Below are 17,467 nucleotides of genomic sequence, written 5' to 3' on the forward strand. Positions count from 1 at the left end.
TTGGACATTGGTATCTAATGTATTTTAATACTGTACAAATACAACATTTATACAAAAATAAATTATAAAATCATTGGTGCTCTGTGCAAACTAACATTACATAAAGGTAAAACCAAGAAAAATAATAAAACTGTTACAACATCAGAAATCATAGGCAAAATTTGTGGATTTTAGGTTTACACAAGTCTTTAATTGAATTTCCATTATATTCTTTTTTAACAATTACTACAAACAGCTGAAAAATGTCATAGCCAGGAAGAGTGAGCAGTAATTAATAAAATTGCCAGTACAATGCATAATTACAAATTTGAACATAAAAGTCCATTTCCATTGAATATGCAGAGACATGAGTTTTCATTGTATGATTTTGCTATAAGATCGCAAGTGATCTTCACCAAATCAACAAATGCCCAGATTGACATACAGCTGTAATGGGATCCAGAAATTTTCATAAGTGGGGACCCACTGACTGCCTAAGAGGGGGTCCGCCAAAGTCACACTTCAGTGATTCCCTATATAAGCAACCCAATTTTTCCCCAAAAAGCCCCCCCCCCCCCCCCCATAAGAAAAAATCTGCCTCTGATAAATTATCATTATCAAAATAGTCAATACCATATTAAGGGCCTACAAATAGTGCACCAGATTCAGGATACAATAAATAAATGTAGAGTTGTTCAAAGCTCTGCCAAACAAGGTTAAACACAAAGTTTCATCTGAAAGGTAAAAACAATTTTAACAAAAAAATAAAAAAGGCCCATGAGAATATTAGGTCTTTTCTTACTCTTTGCAACTATCATACCAGCAGAAAAAGGGAGATAAACCAATTAAAGGGGAGGTAATACTTAAGGGTTACACATAAAACAAGATATTATTTCAGAACTTTATTTTAGAAAGTAACGTCTTTTGTTTTTTAATTGATATCAAATGCCTGGTTTTTTTTGCAGTTACAGAACTTTCATTAAATCTTACAACAGATTATATAACTCTTAATGAAATAATACCTTGTTAAATATCATAAATTAAAATTAAAAAAAATGGGAATTTTCAGCTATATTTAAATATTTCAAATATAATAAGACTTGAGTGACATGAATAACAAACGAACTGATTAGAAAGACAAATGTATAACCATGGTAACACAATGTAAAATATGGAATCTCATTTAACAACAATGATACAAACATGAGGACTGGTTCAGATTTATATAAAACTCTGCTTTACACCAAATATTTTTTAAACTTAAAAATAACAGTAGCCTAACATATGTTTTATAGAAATTATAGGTCCGTTTCTAAGCATAAAAATTCTGAATTTTCCGTAAAAGAATTGGTGTATAATTTTTTCATGTTATGCTCTTTGCTCATTTTACCAGGGATAGGCATAATATTTGTCAACATTTACATCTCTCTGCATCTGGTGTAAAGATATCGACAAATACAATACTGTAACCCATGTTAAAATGAGCATCAAGCATGGCATAATGAGTATTTAATATAAAATCTGAACCATATACAACATGAAATAAATATGATATTGCTAGCTGGTTTGTGATTTAAAATATATTTACATCTAAATAAATAATAAAATTAAGTACATCAATGAACAAAAAATGTACAACAAATATCACAAGTCTAATTAGAGTTGCCTCCCCTACACACTTCTCTACAAACATGATAAATGTTTGAATGTGTCGAGTCCAAATCATTGTGAAGTTTCTATATATAGGGAATTATCTCTCCATCTTAAAGCCATAAATAATTAATAGCAACCACACCAACTTTCCACATCATAGAAGAATATTACTAAACGATGCCGTTATGGATCGTATTTTTTTTGGCCTAGTCATTTTGTAGTTCTTCTTAAAGTCTGATCCAAGAGACTGATCAACAAAGTCTGTTTAGAAGAAAAAAATAAAGATTTAAAAAAGAATATAATTTTTATCAATGGCATGCATGAATTATAGGCTACTGCTTCTTCAAACCCATAATTGTTTGCCTTTTAAATTGTGTAAAAATTAAAAATGCATTTAAAAATACCCATGAAAAAAAATAGAATGAAACTAAAATCTAGATTTGACTGTTTGATGTTATTACACTTTGTAGTCAATAACGGTTTGTTTATGTGTATGTGGCCGTTTGTTTATGTGTATGTGGCCGTTTGTTTATGTGTATGTGGCTGTTTGTTTATGTGTATGTGGCCGTTTGTTTATGTGTATGTGGCCGTTTGTTTATGTGTATGTGGCCGTTTGTTTATGTGTATGTGGCCGTTTGTTTATGTGTATGTGGCCGTTTGTTTATGTGTATGTGGCCGTTTGTTTATGTGTATGTGGCCGTTTGTTTTCATGTTTGAATTGTTTTACATTGTCTTAACGGGGCCTTTTATAGCTGACTATGCAGTATAGGCTTTGCTCATTGTTAAAGGCCGTACGGTGACCTATAGTTGTTAATATTTGTGTCATTTTGGTCTCTTATGGACAGTTGTCTCATTGGCAATCATACCACATCTTCTTTTTTATATGTGAGATTCCTCTGTAGAATTGTTTATGTAAAATATTGTCTACACACACTGTATGTATTGTTAAAGACCATAATATGTTGAGGTCTAAATGTGTTTTTGTGTGTCATTACGTAACTGCTAGCCTTCATTCACTGTATTGAACATTTCCGTTACGTCCTAAGTTTCTATTCAATATGAGAGCTTAAACCTTGTATAATTAATCAAATATAATCAATAATTAAATCAAACAAAGACGCCAAAGATGTACTATTTCTAAAAGGTGATACATGTGTCCTAATAGTACCATGCAACTATGTTTTAAAATAACAGTTACTTTAATATAGTAATTTAAGTATTTGTCATGCAACAATTTATGTTAGACAACTCCACCAATTAATTCATGTACTATCTAGACATTGCATGTGTTTGTGTGTACGTGTTGTGAATTATATATATCTGATGTTCAGTGGTTGTCGTTTGTTTGTGTGGTTCATAAGTGTTTCTTGTTTCTTGTTTTTTTTTATTAGATTGTTGGTTATCCCATTTGAATGGTTTTACACTAGTAATTTTTGGGGGCCTTTATAGCTAGCTGTAAGGTGTGTGCCAAGGCTACGTGTTGAAAGCCGTACCTTGACCTATAATGGTTTACTTTTAAAAATTTGACTTGGATTGAGAGTTGTCTCAATGGCACTCATACCACATTTGCTTATATCTATGTAGTATCAAAACTATCATATGAGTTCCAAACAGTAAAGTTAAAGCAAAAATCACAAACACTATTCAGAGGTGACAATTCAAAGATACAATTCAGAAACACAATTCAGAGGTTATATTCAAGGGGAGGCAACTCATGCATGCAAATATTAGTGTTGTCAGTCATATTAGTGGTAGAACACAAACTAATTCTTTATTACTCTTACATATTAATTGACATATTAGAACTGTATATTTAGCCTTTTGACTATTTGATTCTTATCCAGCTAAATATTCCATTGATTTTGTTATAAACCAGCCAAATGTCATATTGCTGGCTTTAAGATGGACCTATAAAAATTCTAAATGAAATATCTAATTTACTTGTTTACAAGATGTAAACATATGTTTGTCTATGAAGCAGATACTTCAATGATTTTAAAAGCGAATGTTTGGTATTTTATAGATTTTTAAAAAGCATACTATAAAAAAAAGAGTAAATATGGTCTAATGTCAGTGACAGTTTAAGGTCTTAAAAATAACACAATATTTCAAAAGGATCTGTAGGGGCTGTTAAGCTGTTGACCAAATATTAAGTATTTCTTTTCTGTAGTGCTTAAGAAAAGTGTGATGGAAATACATGTTACAAAAACTGACAGGTCAATGGATGGACTGAGTAGGGTATAATATTGTCTAGCTGAGTAAGCTTAATGCCTTCATATTCCACCCCTATAACATCCTCTTTGAACTGCTCTTCTTAATTCGTTCATTATAATACGTTCTTCAACTGTGAAATATTTGCCACTGGTTGGTATGCAAACATTTGTAAAATTTAATCTTTATCATGGCTTAATTTATAAAAGAGAACAAGAGTTTTGAAAACTTCAAAAACTGTTAATATCATTATATTTAATTTACTAGGAATTAGGTCTAGGAAGTTTAGCAAACTGTGGAAGAATTTGAGAACTAGATGTCAATTTAATATTCAATGTATTCTGGTTTTGTGAGAGTTATTTCCCTTTCTAACCTTTCTATTTCTTATAATTTTTAAATTGTTAAATTATAAAAAAGTGTTTTTTTCTTAATGAAATGTTGAGGTTTAAATCCAATTCATATGAAGTTTGACATGAAATATACAAATTCTTCCTTCCCAAAAAAGACACTTTCAAAGGGAGATAACTTTGAAATAAATTTGGAATATTGAGGTTCTAGCTGTTAAAATGGTGTACCTATGTTAAGGAATTCCATGCTGATAAGTAAAATGATCATACCCTTGTTGTGTTATTTTCCTTTCAACACAAGAAAACAGCACAGTGATATATACATATATATATAGTTTAATTAACAGCTTTAGAGTTATTTCTAATTAATAAAGCTTGAAATGTTTATATTGTCAATTTCATTTTTAAGTGGTTAATGCATCTTGTCACACTCTCAAATGATTCAACTTAAGTGTAATATTGTCAACAATTATATTCTTCATAAAGTAAAAACATGACTGCCTTACATGCACTATACCATTGGGAAGCAATCATTGTTGTAATGCTTAGATTACAATTTGTTCACGCTATGCTTAGATTGCGAAATTTTTGAATTTCTTAGCTGTTGAAAACGATTAAATCTTGCAAAAACTGCCATTAGCAAGATTTATAACACATTCTATTGAAATACATAAACGGTAAAGGTTATAACAGAACAATTTTAAAAGCCTTTGTAAAAGTCACGTTTTGGTGCCTAAGATGATATTCAATAGGAAGTAAATCTGCTCTTTACTAAATATTGAAGTTTTAATATTAAAATATTCATTCATTCATATAAGCTGTGCAGGATCATGTGTGGATCAAGTTTTCTTACTGGAAAAGAACTTTCTCAGATAATTTTGAGAATCCAGCATGAATTTTATAACTAAATTTATAAGGTAAAAAACTTAAAAGGTAATTTATCTATGATCTTCAAGCAGTATAACCTGATTTTAAGAATTCAGCAAGGATGTATATTGAAGATCAAATTTAAATGTCCATAACAACATGTATTGCACAAACCATAAGTGTGACAAGCAGAGTGCTATTGCCTAATACAATGCGCATATGCATATTTCTGCGTGAAAAGCAAGTATACATCATTATTACACTGTAGTATAGGTGCATAGCTAAAACAGTACATACTAAGGGGAACTAACCCCTATACTCTACCTAATGATGAAAGAATTGAGATTTTTGACATACTAAAGGGAGGTAACCCCTATAATTCTTACCTGATGACGATGAAAGACTTGAGGCTTTTGATGTGCTTAGGTGAGCTAACCCCAGTGGCGGATTCAGGGGGAGGGTTCCGGGGGTTTAAACCCCCTTTTTTTGGGGCACCATGGGGGATAACCAGAGTTGGGGTAATTGTAATTGTAATCGTTAATCAGCTGTAATTGATTACAATTTTTCAAGTAATCATTGTAATCATTAATCAGCCAAAAATCTGATTACATGTAATTTAATTTAATCAATTACTTTTCAAAATACCCTGTTATCCTGATTACTTTATGATTACATTCTGATTACAATGAAAAAAATCTTAAACTGTGTTTATGGTGAATAAAGAAAACTTTGTGTGATTCAAAATATTCAATTTATATTGAATATGTTAAGATAGTTTGGTTTACTTTTTTTTTTATAAAGCATGACAATTGGTTTGTATACTTCAGTAAAAAATAAACTGTTACAGTATTGAAAAGTCATCAATAGCCTAAGAAGAGACATATAATACAATTTCTGGCCTTAGTAAAAGATATTGTACATATATTCACAATTTAAAGATATATACATATATATATTTGATAATAACTTTTATATATATGTAATACTTTTCTTTAACCCTTAATTATAATCATTTGTTAATGTTGTGATTTTTGTCAACTTTGAATTGACAGGTATATAGGTAACCAATTAAGGTTTGTTTTTATTGCAATTAACAACTAAATATAGCTGTAGGACAATATATATGGTAAAAGATAAATCACACATGTGATCATAACTCTAATTAGCAAAAAAATAATTAAAAGTTGGACAAATATCTTGTTTAAAATAAGCAAATTTTTGTATGTATTTGGACTGGAAATGTAAAATGCAATGATTGTTAGCACTTGTATTTTGTTTAAGATTTGATTAAACTGGTAACTTTATTTCATCCATATTTTAACTCCCATAAACTGCACCTTGAAACAATTATAAATTAAAGTTTAGAATAGGTCAGAAGACAAACAGCAAACGCTTTTTATAAAGCTATATTCAATTGAAGTCAAAATAATTCAGAGCTTGATGATGATAAAGTGCAATGGGTCATAACAAGTGACACAATGTTCATGTTCGTGAACTTTTGAGGTTTATTAAACAGGTGAAGTCTGAAGTTATCATTTTATAATATAGCAAATATAATACTTTCTAAAAAATGCTATTGTTATATATTAAACGTTTATTCATTCACATCATGTAAAATGTTTTTTTTTTATTCATTGTAATCAGATGTAATCATGATTACTTTGCCAATGTAATCATTAATTTAATCAGATTCTTTCAGAAATGATGTAATCATTAATTTAATTTAATCGTACAAATAACAAAGTAATTGTAATTTAATCAATTACATTGAAAGTAATCGGACCCATCTCTGGGGATAACCCCTATAAAACTCACCTTATGGTGAAAGACCTGAAGGTTTTGATATAATCAGGGGAGCTAACCTATGATATAACACAAGGGCAGGTAACCCCTATGACTCTTACCTGATGATGAAAGACTTGATGTTTTGATGTACTAAGGGGAGGTAAATCCCATGACTCTTACCTGATGAAGAAGGACTTGAGGTTTTTGATGTAATAAGGGGAGCTAACCGTCAATATAACACAGATAATGCTCACCAAGAGGAGCTAACACCTATGACACTTACCTGAGGATTAAATACTTGAGGTTTTTGACGTACTAAGGGGAACTAACCCCAATAATGCTTACCTGATGATGAAGGACTTGAGGTTTTTGATGTACTAGAACTACTATCTGGATGGTGACCCCCACAGTGAGCATGTACTGTGCATGGTATCCGTGAATTTTTCGGTAGGTCGGCTGCACATTTCAGTAAACTGTAGACAGGATCTATTTCTCTAGCTAAAATACAAAAATACTTTTGTTATATTTATCTTTTTAATACTGGTTGAAGATATCATAATACAGTGGGTACAGTACTGGCTGGTCATTGTTGTGTATGATACGATTTTGACACGCCTACATATCTTATGTATATTTATGACTTGATAGATAAGAACAGCATGTGTAGAAACAAAACTGTTAGTTTGATATCTGTAGCATTACATTACATATCTATTTGATATAATAGAAAATTTAAACAGAATGTAATAATTGATTATAACAAAGATAAGTGAGTAGTACACTGATCTTTCATGGTGGAGGACTCATATAAAATTATAAGGAGATGAATTATCAATGTCTAAACCTGAGACACCAATTAAATACAAAAAGACATAAAATGACATGTTTCAGTTTTTGAGGATTATGAACATCACACCTACAACAATAACAGAACAAAATTAAGACTGAAAAATTTCACTGTCTAAACAAGCTAACTGAAGATTAAGATTTCTCACTTCAACAACTTTTGCAGTTAACCTGCATTAACCAAATGGCTCCTTCATGTATATGACTTTTTTGCTGATAAAAGTCAAAACATATTTTATCTATAGCTTATCCATCTATCTATGGTTCTGAAAATGAGAGGGAGTATCTCAACTGATGAAAACCCTCTTCATTCCAGTGGATTGAGACGGAAAATAATTAAAAAAGAGAGAATACAAGCAAAATACAAGTAAATAGCAATAACAATGTCTATTGGTTTTATATAGTTAGTAAATTACAGACAGCAATCTTATTGTTTTTCAGAAGACCTGTAGGTTTTTACAATGTATTAGAGATATCCCTTGAGAATTGATGACCTTATATTTGAAATCTTTTGTTATATAAACTAAATATCTCAGACCGAATATCAAACAAGTTAAAATAGATTTTTTCAGAAGACCTCTAGACTTTTGCTATTTATTGGAGATATCCCAGGAGAATTGTTGAAATCTTTTGCTATATAAACAAAAATCTCAAAACATATATTTATAAAAGGGGTTAAAATAGAATTTTTCAGTAGACCTGTCAACTTTTACAATGTATTAGAGATATCCCATATGAATTGTTGACCTTATATTTGAAATCTTTCGTTATGTGAACTTAATATCTCAGAACAGATATTGAAAGGAGTTAAAATGGAATTTTCTAGTAGACCTGTAGACTTTTACAATGTATTAGAGATCTCCCATGATAATTGTTGACCTTATATTTGAAGTCTTTCCTTATATAAATCATACCTCAGAACAGATATTCAAAGGAGTTCAAATGGAATTTTTCAGAAGACCTGTAGACTTTTATAATTTATTAAGGATATTCCCCATGAGAATTGTTGATCTTTAATTCTTGAAATGTTTTGTTATATAAACTAAAAACCTCCTAAGAGATATTAAAAGAAGTTAAAATGGGATTTAAGCACATAATGTACTCATTAAAACCATAGTACATCAAATATAAATATATATATATATATATATATATAAGAAATAAGGTCACCTTGTGGCTAAAATCCACTATGGAGATTTTGAAATGTCGGCAAGTATGAGTTTGTTATTGAATTTAGTACAAGTAGCTGTAAACTCCATAAATATTTAGATTACTAACTAGGATTCAACTTCTCCAAAACAAACATTGAACTTGTGTAAAGGGCGGAAAAATCACCAGAAACTGGTAGTAATGAGGGAAAAAAACATGAAATCTGCCGATTCTAGCAACGTAATTTCAGTTCGTTTCTCTGGTTTTCAAATCATTTCTAAACTTAGTAGTGTTAATAACAAGCAACAACCACCTTCTGAAACTAATGACAAACTAAGTAGCATTACTTCTGCTCTTTGTAATCAGGGTCATACAAATGTTTTAAGCTATGATCTTATCCAATATTATTATATGCAGATCAAAGACTTTGCATGGGTGTAGAAACAAACGAACTGTACAAATGCTTTTTCATTATCGGAATTAAATATCTATAATTACGAGACTAAATGTAGCAGTTGTTAATGATATTCAGAGACAATGATTAATTAAGAAATAACTATGAAAGTCAGGGAGGTCTAACATCAACATTTACAACATTATTGAATGCACATTTTTAACCATGTAACATATCTTGCATAAGTGTTTCAAGTCTTTAAAAGTGTTTTGATTTATAACTCAGTCATAGAGTTCAGTAGTTTATTACATAATTAACATAGGTATCTGACAAACAGTGTCATTTCAGGTGTATGTTAATTAAAATCACATAATAAAACCAGGACACACACTTAACAGCATACTGTGGATTCATTTATTTTTTGCTCAGATTTTTTGTTGAAAGCAATTTTGTCAGATTGTGAAAATAAAGATTTTCTGTGATTATTTGTTTTTATGGTTTTAAAAAACCTGCATGCAAGATAATTTAAATTTGAACTTCTTGGAACATTTAAGTTGGTGACTTACCTATACCCATGAAATCAATATAGATTGGTAACTATTTGTTTTTATGGTTTTAAAAAACCTGCATGCAAGATAATTTAAATTTGAACTTCTTGGAACATTTAAGTTGGTGACTTACCTATACACATGAAATCAATATAGATTGGTAACTAACCAATAGTTATGAATTCACTGGTCTACTTTTTGAGCCACAACTTAGCAAGCAAGCTAATATTTTTGAACCAGAGTTCATCCAGAAGGTCCTAAACTTTGTTTTCTTAGACTGGTAATACACAGGCCCATAGCCAGGAATTTCCAAAGGGGGGTTCGTTTGACTCACAAACTCGACTTTAACAGTCACAATTCGAAAACAGAACATCGACTTTAACAGTGCTTATTTGTTTTCAAGGGGGGTTCGTCCGAACCCCCCGAACCCCCCTGGCTAGGGGTATGATACAGCACCAAATTCAATGCCAAACAAAACTGACATTATGATCATTGGAAACACATATTCCAAAGACAAAGTTTTGTTTTAGAATTTAATAATTAAAAACAAATTTACAACTTCAAGATGAAACTTAACTTCTACATTGTTAATAACAAAGAATACCTAATTTAATGACAAACAATACTTTTTACATAGTTTATAACTAGTGACACCTACTACTTTTAGGGCATACCAAACATTTTGTATTGTTATAATAGACAATTCTTGGACAACCAAATGTTTGACAATATTTATAATTTAAGGAAAAACTAAACCTTTTACATTGTTTATAACTAGTAACACCTAATTTCAGGACAAACCTAATGTTTTACATTGTTTATAGCTATTAAAACCTATTTGAAGGACAAACTAAATGTTTTACAACAACTGATTTGTTTTATAGTTTGAGATATATATCTTGAAATGTCAATACCTGGTAAAACATTGGAGTACCTATAAACAATAACCTTGCTGCTATAATTACCCAATTACAATGTGATCTGTTACAGATATCAGCCATAATGTCAAGTTCTTTTATAATCAGCTGATTCCTGTTTCAGCAATATATTTTCCAAACATAAGTGCCCAATTGTAAATTTCAGATTGATTATCAATAAATTCAAACCTGATGCTTGCTTACTTAATGTCCAGTTGTTAACACTTCATATAAAAAAGAAGATGTGGTATGATTGCCAATGAGACAACTCTCCACAAGAGACGGAATGACACAGACATTAACAACTATAGGTCACTCTATGGCCTTCGACAATGAGCAAAGCCCATACACGATCAGGACAACAAATAAATAACAAATGCAATATATGGGACCTTTATTTGGGGTGGGGTGGGGGTGGTGTGTTCCTCAGGGGTAATAGGCAAGCAATTTGGTGTTCATGTTGCTTGATCTTTAGTTTTTAATGTTGAGTTCCATGTCCTTCTATTTTATTTTGCAATGGTGTCGTTGTCAGTTAAATTTGGACTTTTGAGATTTTAAATGTCCCTTTGATACCTTTTGCCTCTTTTCTACAGTATTTCATTGCAGTGTTTATTTTCTTACTAAAGCAATGTCACATACTGTGGATTCATTTATTTTCATGGGTATAAGTTTTCGTGGATTAAGGAAAACTTGCATGTCCATGGATATTTAATTTTGTGGTTTTGCCAAGCTCTATGTACAATCCCTCAGAAAAAAGGCATTCATTGAACATTTAATTTTGTGGTCCACCTGTACACAAGATATCCAGGAAAATTGGTATCCAACGAATAATAATGAATCCACAGTATTTTGAGTAATCTGTAGATTCAGCAGTACTTATTACTTTAAATGCTACAGACACATCATACAAATTATAAAAAGTCGATTATTAGATGTAGATCATCTTTTTCTCATTTAGCCTTTGAGTTATTCTTTGTGTAGTATGATTTAATATCAATAACATATGTGGTATGATATATGGAAGATATTCAATAACTAATACAAAAGAATACTTAATTAAAACCATAAATTTAGTAGGCAAAAGTACATCAAGATTACTATATTATAGTTAAAACATTTTGATGCTTGAAATTGCATTGATTTTTCTATCTTTGTTGGTCTTAGTTATGTATGTGCCTGTCCCAAGTCAGGAACCTGTAATTCAGTGGTTGTTGTTTGTTTATGTGTTACATATTTGTTTTTCCTTCATTTTTTTACATAAATAAGGCTAGTTTTCTCGTTTGAATTGTTTTACATTGTCTTATCGGGGCCTTTTATAGCTGACTATTTGGTATGGGCTTTGCTCATTGTTGAAGGCCGTACGGTGACCTATAGTTGTTTTAAATGTTTGTGTCATTTTGGTCTTTTGTGGATAGTTGTCTCATTGGAAATCATACCACATCTTCTTTTTCATATAGTCTGAATTCTTAATAACTAAATAGAACCATTTACTCTCTATTTAAAAGTTCTTTGTTGGCTAATCAGGGCTGCATATTAAAAATATTTTGCAAAAAAATCTAGAATAGTTCTTATTACACAATATTGCCATTACAATGTATTCTCCTTCACTTATCACACTTTATCCTTAAATAAGGTCTAGTTGCCTTAGTAACCCCATCTGAATTATTACCTGGTATAAACAATGGTATCATAGTGCAGATTATCAAAGTTGAACCCAACATCTTGTGGCTAAGTTCCTGAGGGCCTTAGATATAACCAATGGGGATAACATCCTTAGGTATACCAAAGTTACTTTTTTTAAGATATGACTCATGAGGCTAACTTTCATAAGTTTTAGATTTATGAGTTTGACTGTATCTTTGGTATCTTTCGTCCCTCTTTCATAAAATTACCCAATTGGGCTTACATCTTTAGGTATTTTTTATACCCTTAAAATAAAACCATTGGTGATTACATCCTTAGATCTACCCAGTTGAACTATTATCATTAGATATACTCAATCGAGCTTTAACATTAGCTTTAATCAATTGGACCTACATCATTAGTTACACCCTGTGAATGGGACTAACATCATTGAGATCTACCCAATTGGGCTAATGTCATTATAGATCTCAATCGGGGTAAGTACTTCATCAAAGGTTTAGCTGATACGTTTCTTTGTGTACTGACAATTATCATTATAAAGTTTCATAAAAGTCATCAACCTTTAACTGCTGTGAAAAATTAAGTAACCTTTTAACCCTGATGGATCTTTCCAATCGGCCATAAAGCAATTTGATGTAGCTTTTTTTCACTTAAGCCTTTTCTTATCAATTTTATGTGAAAGTTTCAATTAAATGAGATCTTATCATATACTGATTGATTTCAATAAAAATAATTAGGCACCTGTATATTTTAAGATATCAAGCCAATTTCTATTAATTTTTTGGGAAATTTATCTGTAGATAAACATTTTGAACTTTAATACCCATTGACCTTGTCCTTGACCTTTTTCAGGTGATAAGTAAATAATTGGTTACCTTTGATTGACAGGTAAGGATGAAATTTACACCAGAACATTGATCCCTGATTGAAGATGAAGTTTTCTTAAATGATGTCTGAAGTGTCAGCTTTATAAAGTTCACAAGGACAAACAATGTTAAGAATGCAGGAATTGTTCAGAATTCAGTTGGAAGAGTTATGGTATTTATAGATTCTCAAATGTTTTCCAAGAATGCAGGAATTGTCCAGATTTCAGCTGGAAGAGTATTAGTTTCTCAAATGCTTTCCAAGTAGTCTGTCCAACTGGCACTCAAATTCACTTTAATCACTTTGAAGTAATTTTGGAAATGATATTTATATAAATAAAAAAATGTGGTATAAGTGCCAATGAGACAACTATCCATCTAAGTCACAATGTATAGAAAGTTAACAATTTATGAGATTGGAAATAATACAAATAGAAACTAGAATGTATCCTTAGTACATGAATGACCCACTTGCACTTTCATGTTTTTTCCTGTGAACCATGCAATTTGGGTCAAAACTATAATGTAAGCAAGTAAAAAGATCATATCATAATGATAATTTATACTAAGTTTCAATTTGATTTGACTTCAACTTCATTAAATCTACCTTGACCAAAAAATGTTTTATATTCAACAATAGTATTGCACACCCTGTTAACAATTACTCCACTGACACAGCTATCTCAGCTATGGATCAAAAACTCTAACCTGAAGCAGGACAGACTGGTGAACATGTTTGGACAAACAAGCTGATGAACAAACTCACAAAATATCAAGCTCTAAAATTCCAAGTACAGAAAAGTTGAAAATTAATTTCACAGAGACTATCTTAAGGCCTGCATACAATGCCAAATTTGTTCAAAACTGAAACATGTGGGAGATTGGTAAAAATCTTAAAAATCAAATTGGTTTGAAATGAAAGCAATCATTTATAAAAACTTAATGTATTTTTGACATAAATAACATTTCTTGTTGATATTACCATCTGGAATTATAAAGGCACAACCCATAAGAGACAACTTTCCCACTCGTTCTGATCCTCAAATCTGTCAAAACTAATCAACACTGTGTCAATGAGTGAGAACAAATCAGACAAAAAAAGAAAGATGTCGGCAAAATATCAAAATCTCTCTCTTCTATATCAATTTGTTTGATAATATGCATAAAAGTTTTGAACATATTTAAGAAATCATTGGAACAATATCAAATTAATATATCGTAACGCCTACATGCAGACTTCACAAAACATGGAACAACTTAACAACCACCTAACTACTTATATCTCAGTAAAAAGCATTCTGACTTCTATAAAGTAACCATGTGATGTTTAATTTTTGGCTGTCAGTGAAACTGTTATTAGTAATGATAATTCATTAAGTATTGACGTCATACAAACAAATACAAAGCTGTAATGTGAAAGATTGTAATGCAATCATAGGCTGTGTTTTTTGGCTTGATGCAAAGGTGTCAATCTTTTATCAACAACAAGAGACGGTGCATCTTTGAAGAAAGGCAATTCTACCTGAACATGGCTTACAATTTCTGTCTTTATCTTTAAAGTTCATTAATTGTACATGCAAACATCTAATGTTTTCATTATTTTACTGGCATTTTCAATGATGAAAGAAATAATAAGAAAAAAATTTAAAGTCCTCAATAAACACAAGAACACAAGCACTAAAGATTTATTTGTCTATTAGAACACCAGAACTGATGATTTCCTAATTTATTGTTTTAACAAGATGGGAAAGTACAATGATGGCAATATTAACATGACAGGTGCCACATGTGGAGCAGGATCTGTTTATCCTTCTCGAGCACATGAGATCCCCCTTGTTTTTTTTAGAGGTTCCTGTTGCTCAGTCTGTAGATTTCTATGTTGTGTCTTGTGTACTATTATTTGTTTGTTTGTCTTTTCCATTTTTAGCCATGGCGTTGTCAGTTTATTTTAGATTTATGTGTTTGAGTGTTCCTCTGGTATCTTTCACCCCTCTTTTATATAACCAAGTCAATCTTTTGGTCCACTCAATTAAGAGATGACTGGCTAAAGACTTTGTTAACATTTATATGGCTGATATTGACCAAGAAACTCTCAGAAGAAAGCAATATTTTAGATGATAAAACATACATAATTTTGTTCATACATTTTTTTAAGAATCTGTAGAAATTTTGCAGAGGACTTTATTTACATTTCTTTTAGAGCAATCAAAACCTTGTTAATAATTTCACATTTTATTATGTAAGGGACTTTTATAGCTGAACATGCAGTAAAAGTTTTTTTCTCATTGTTAAAGGATGCACTGGGACCAATAATTGCTTTTATATCCCCCTCATTTGAACTCTGATGGATAGTTGTCTTATTGACAATCATACCACGTCTCCTTCTTTTAACATCTATTGACATTTTGTACTCCTGTGTAATTTGTATACATCATTCCAAAGCCTCTCTCTTCTACCACTATTATTCTCTAGTATAGACACACTTAGGCAATTGTATAATGTGGGTTAATCAATGTTTTGTAAAACATTCGTTACATGTTGAAACACTTCAATTAATTACCGTTGTCAGTATGGGTGTTTTAAGATATAGATCAAGGCTGTATAACTGTCTCAATACCACTAACCCCATTTCTTAACAAACAACAAACAATCCATTAGAATATAATACTGTTCTACTTCAGTAAAAGATATGATTGGAAAATTAAAATTCTTGTAGTATTGAGAAAAAGAAACCATCATAATATATCATCTTATTTTTGCTAGTGATCTAGTTTACATAGTGAATTAGTTTGCTCTGAAAATGAGCTTTTATCATTTGTAAAACTGGTCTTATTGTTGGTTTGGTTTTGAAAACAACTCAAAAGCAGCCTGAACTTGATCTGTGTAGTCTCTTAAGCCAATGTTATTTCTATTAGAGATCAAATACATACTTATCACTCGGAAAAAGTACATGTACCAAGTATCAAATACCATAATGACATTCCCTTTAAGACTGTGTCCCCTTTTCAAAATAAAACTGTTTTTTTCTATAATGGCCAAAGGAGAAAATTAAGGGTCAAATAAAATTGGTTGTTAAAAAAGGAGTCATAGTGTTAACACATATTTTTTCCACTTATTCTGTTAGGAATATTTACCCTTATAATTATTCCAAATGGAAAATAATATTCTGGAATATTTTTTCCATTTGGAACTTACAATATGAAAGATTACTTCTATTCCCTGACAATGATATATATAATTTGTTTGACTTTTATATAATCCCAGATTAAATTATGAAGAGGGTTTATTAATTTGATAATCATCTGGTCCTGGAAAATAATGTAGAGAGTTATTAGGCAACATGCAACAATAGGTACAATTGTCTATCTATTTTATAAATACTTCCCCAAGCAACTCTGTGTGATTAATTAAAATGATTCTTTTTTTTTAGACCAAAGCCTCCTTTTTTGAGCCAAATCATCTTAAAAACACTAAGAGTTGATCCGGTTATCTAAAGCCTTATTGAACTAAACAAACTACAACGTCTCTCAATTATACAAATTAACCCTTGACATAACATATGATTAAAATAAATTGATTTGTACTCAGATAATAATAAAAGTCAATAATCTAAATTTTGATGAATTTTCATTTCTGAGTTCTCAGGCTTCCAGTAAGTCTGTAAATATAGTCAAAATGACTGCTTACACAAGGCTAAAAAATACTGATTCATGATATAACAACTATCAAAACGATGATGAAACAATATTAACAAGTTATAATGGTGATCTACACTGATAGGCCATGACAAATTAATTCTCTTATCAGATAAAACAGATAACTGTAATCTTAAACTTATTATTTTGGAATCAAATTATGTCAATTTATTACAACTTAGTTTTTCTGATATAATTTTTAATCTAAACATACCAGGGAAGATTCTAAGTATCTAAGAGTATGAGATGATAAAACACAGGCATCTAATTCTATTACTGGGGTTAAAAATTGAGGTATTTATATATTTTTAACTGTTTAATACTAAGTGCTTAAAATAATGACTTGGGCACTTGAATATTATAAATGACAATGGAAATGTGGAATGTGTCAAAGAGAAAGCAATCTGACCAAGAGCAAGAAAAAACATTGGACGGCCACCAAAGGGATCATCTACACAGAGATGTATATATATGTAATAGTTTTCAAGATAATTGTCAAAATCTTGAAAATAGATTTAAAAAAAAATAAATCATCATTTAAGGGCAATAACTCCCACAAGAGCCATCTG

The 17,467-nt window shown here is 30.6% G+C and overlaps 1 protein-coding gene across 4 annotated transcripts in view; it reads right to left on the bottom strand.

The window, feature by feature from the left end:
- Positions 1–17,467, bottom strand: part of LOC134684281 (nostrin-like) — a 159,541-nt gene that overhangs the window by 12,221 nt on the left and 129,853 nt on the right. For all 4 annotated transcript variants that reach the window (XM_063543564.1, XM_063543565.1, XM_063543566.1 and 1 more), the window contains one exon: positions 7,188–7,340. In XM_063543564.1, coding sequence (XP_063399634.1) covers positions 7,188–7,340 — 153 coding nt within the window. The remainder of the gene's footprint in view (positions 1–7,187; positions 7,341–17,467) is intronic.

This window comes from Mytilus trossulus, chromosome 9 (assembly GCF_036588685.1).
Source record: "Mytilus trossulus isolate FHL-02 chromosome 9, PNRI_Mtr1.1.1.hap1, whole genome shotgun sequence".
Lineage (NCBI taxonomy): Eukaryota > Metazoa > Mollusca > Bivalvia > Mytilida > Mytilidae > Mytilus > Mytilus trossulus.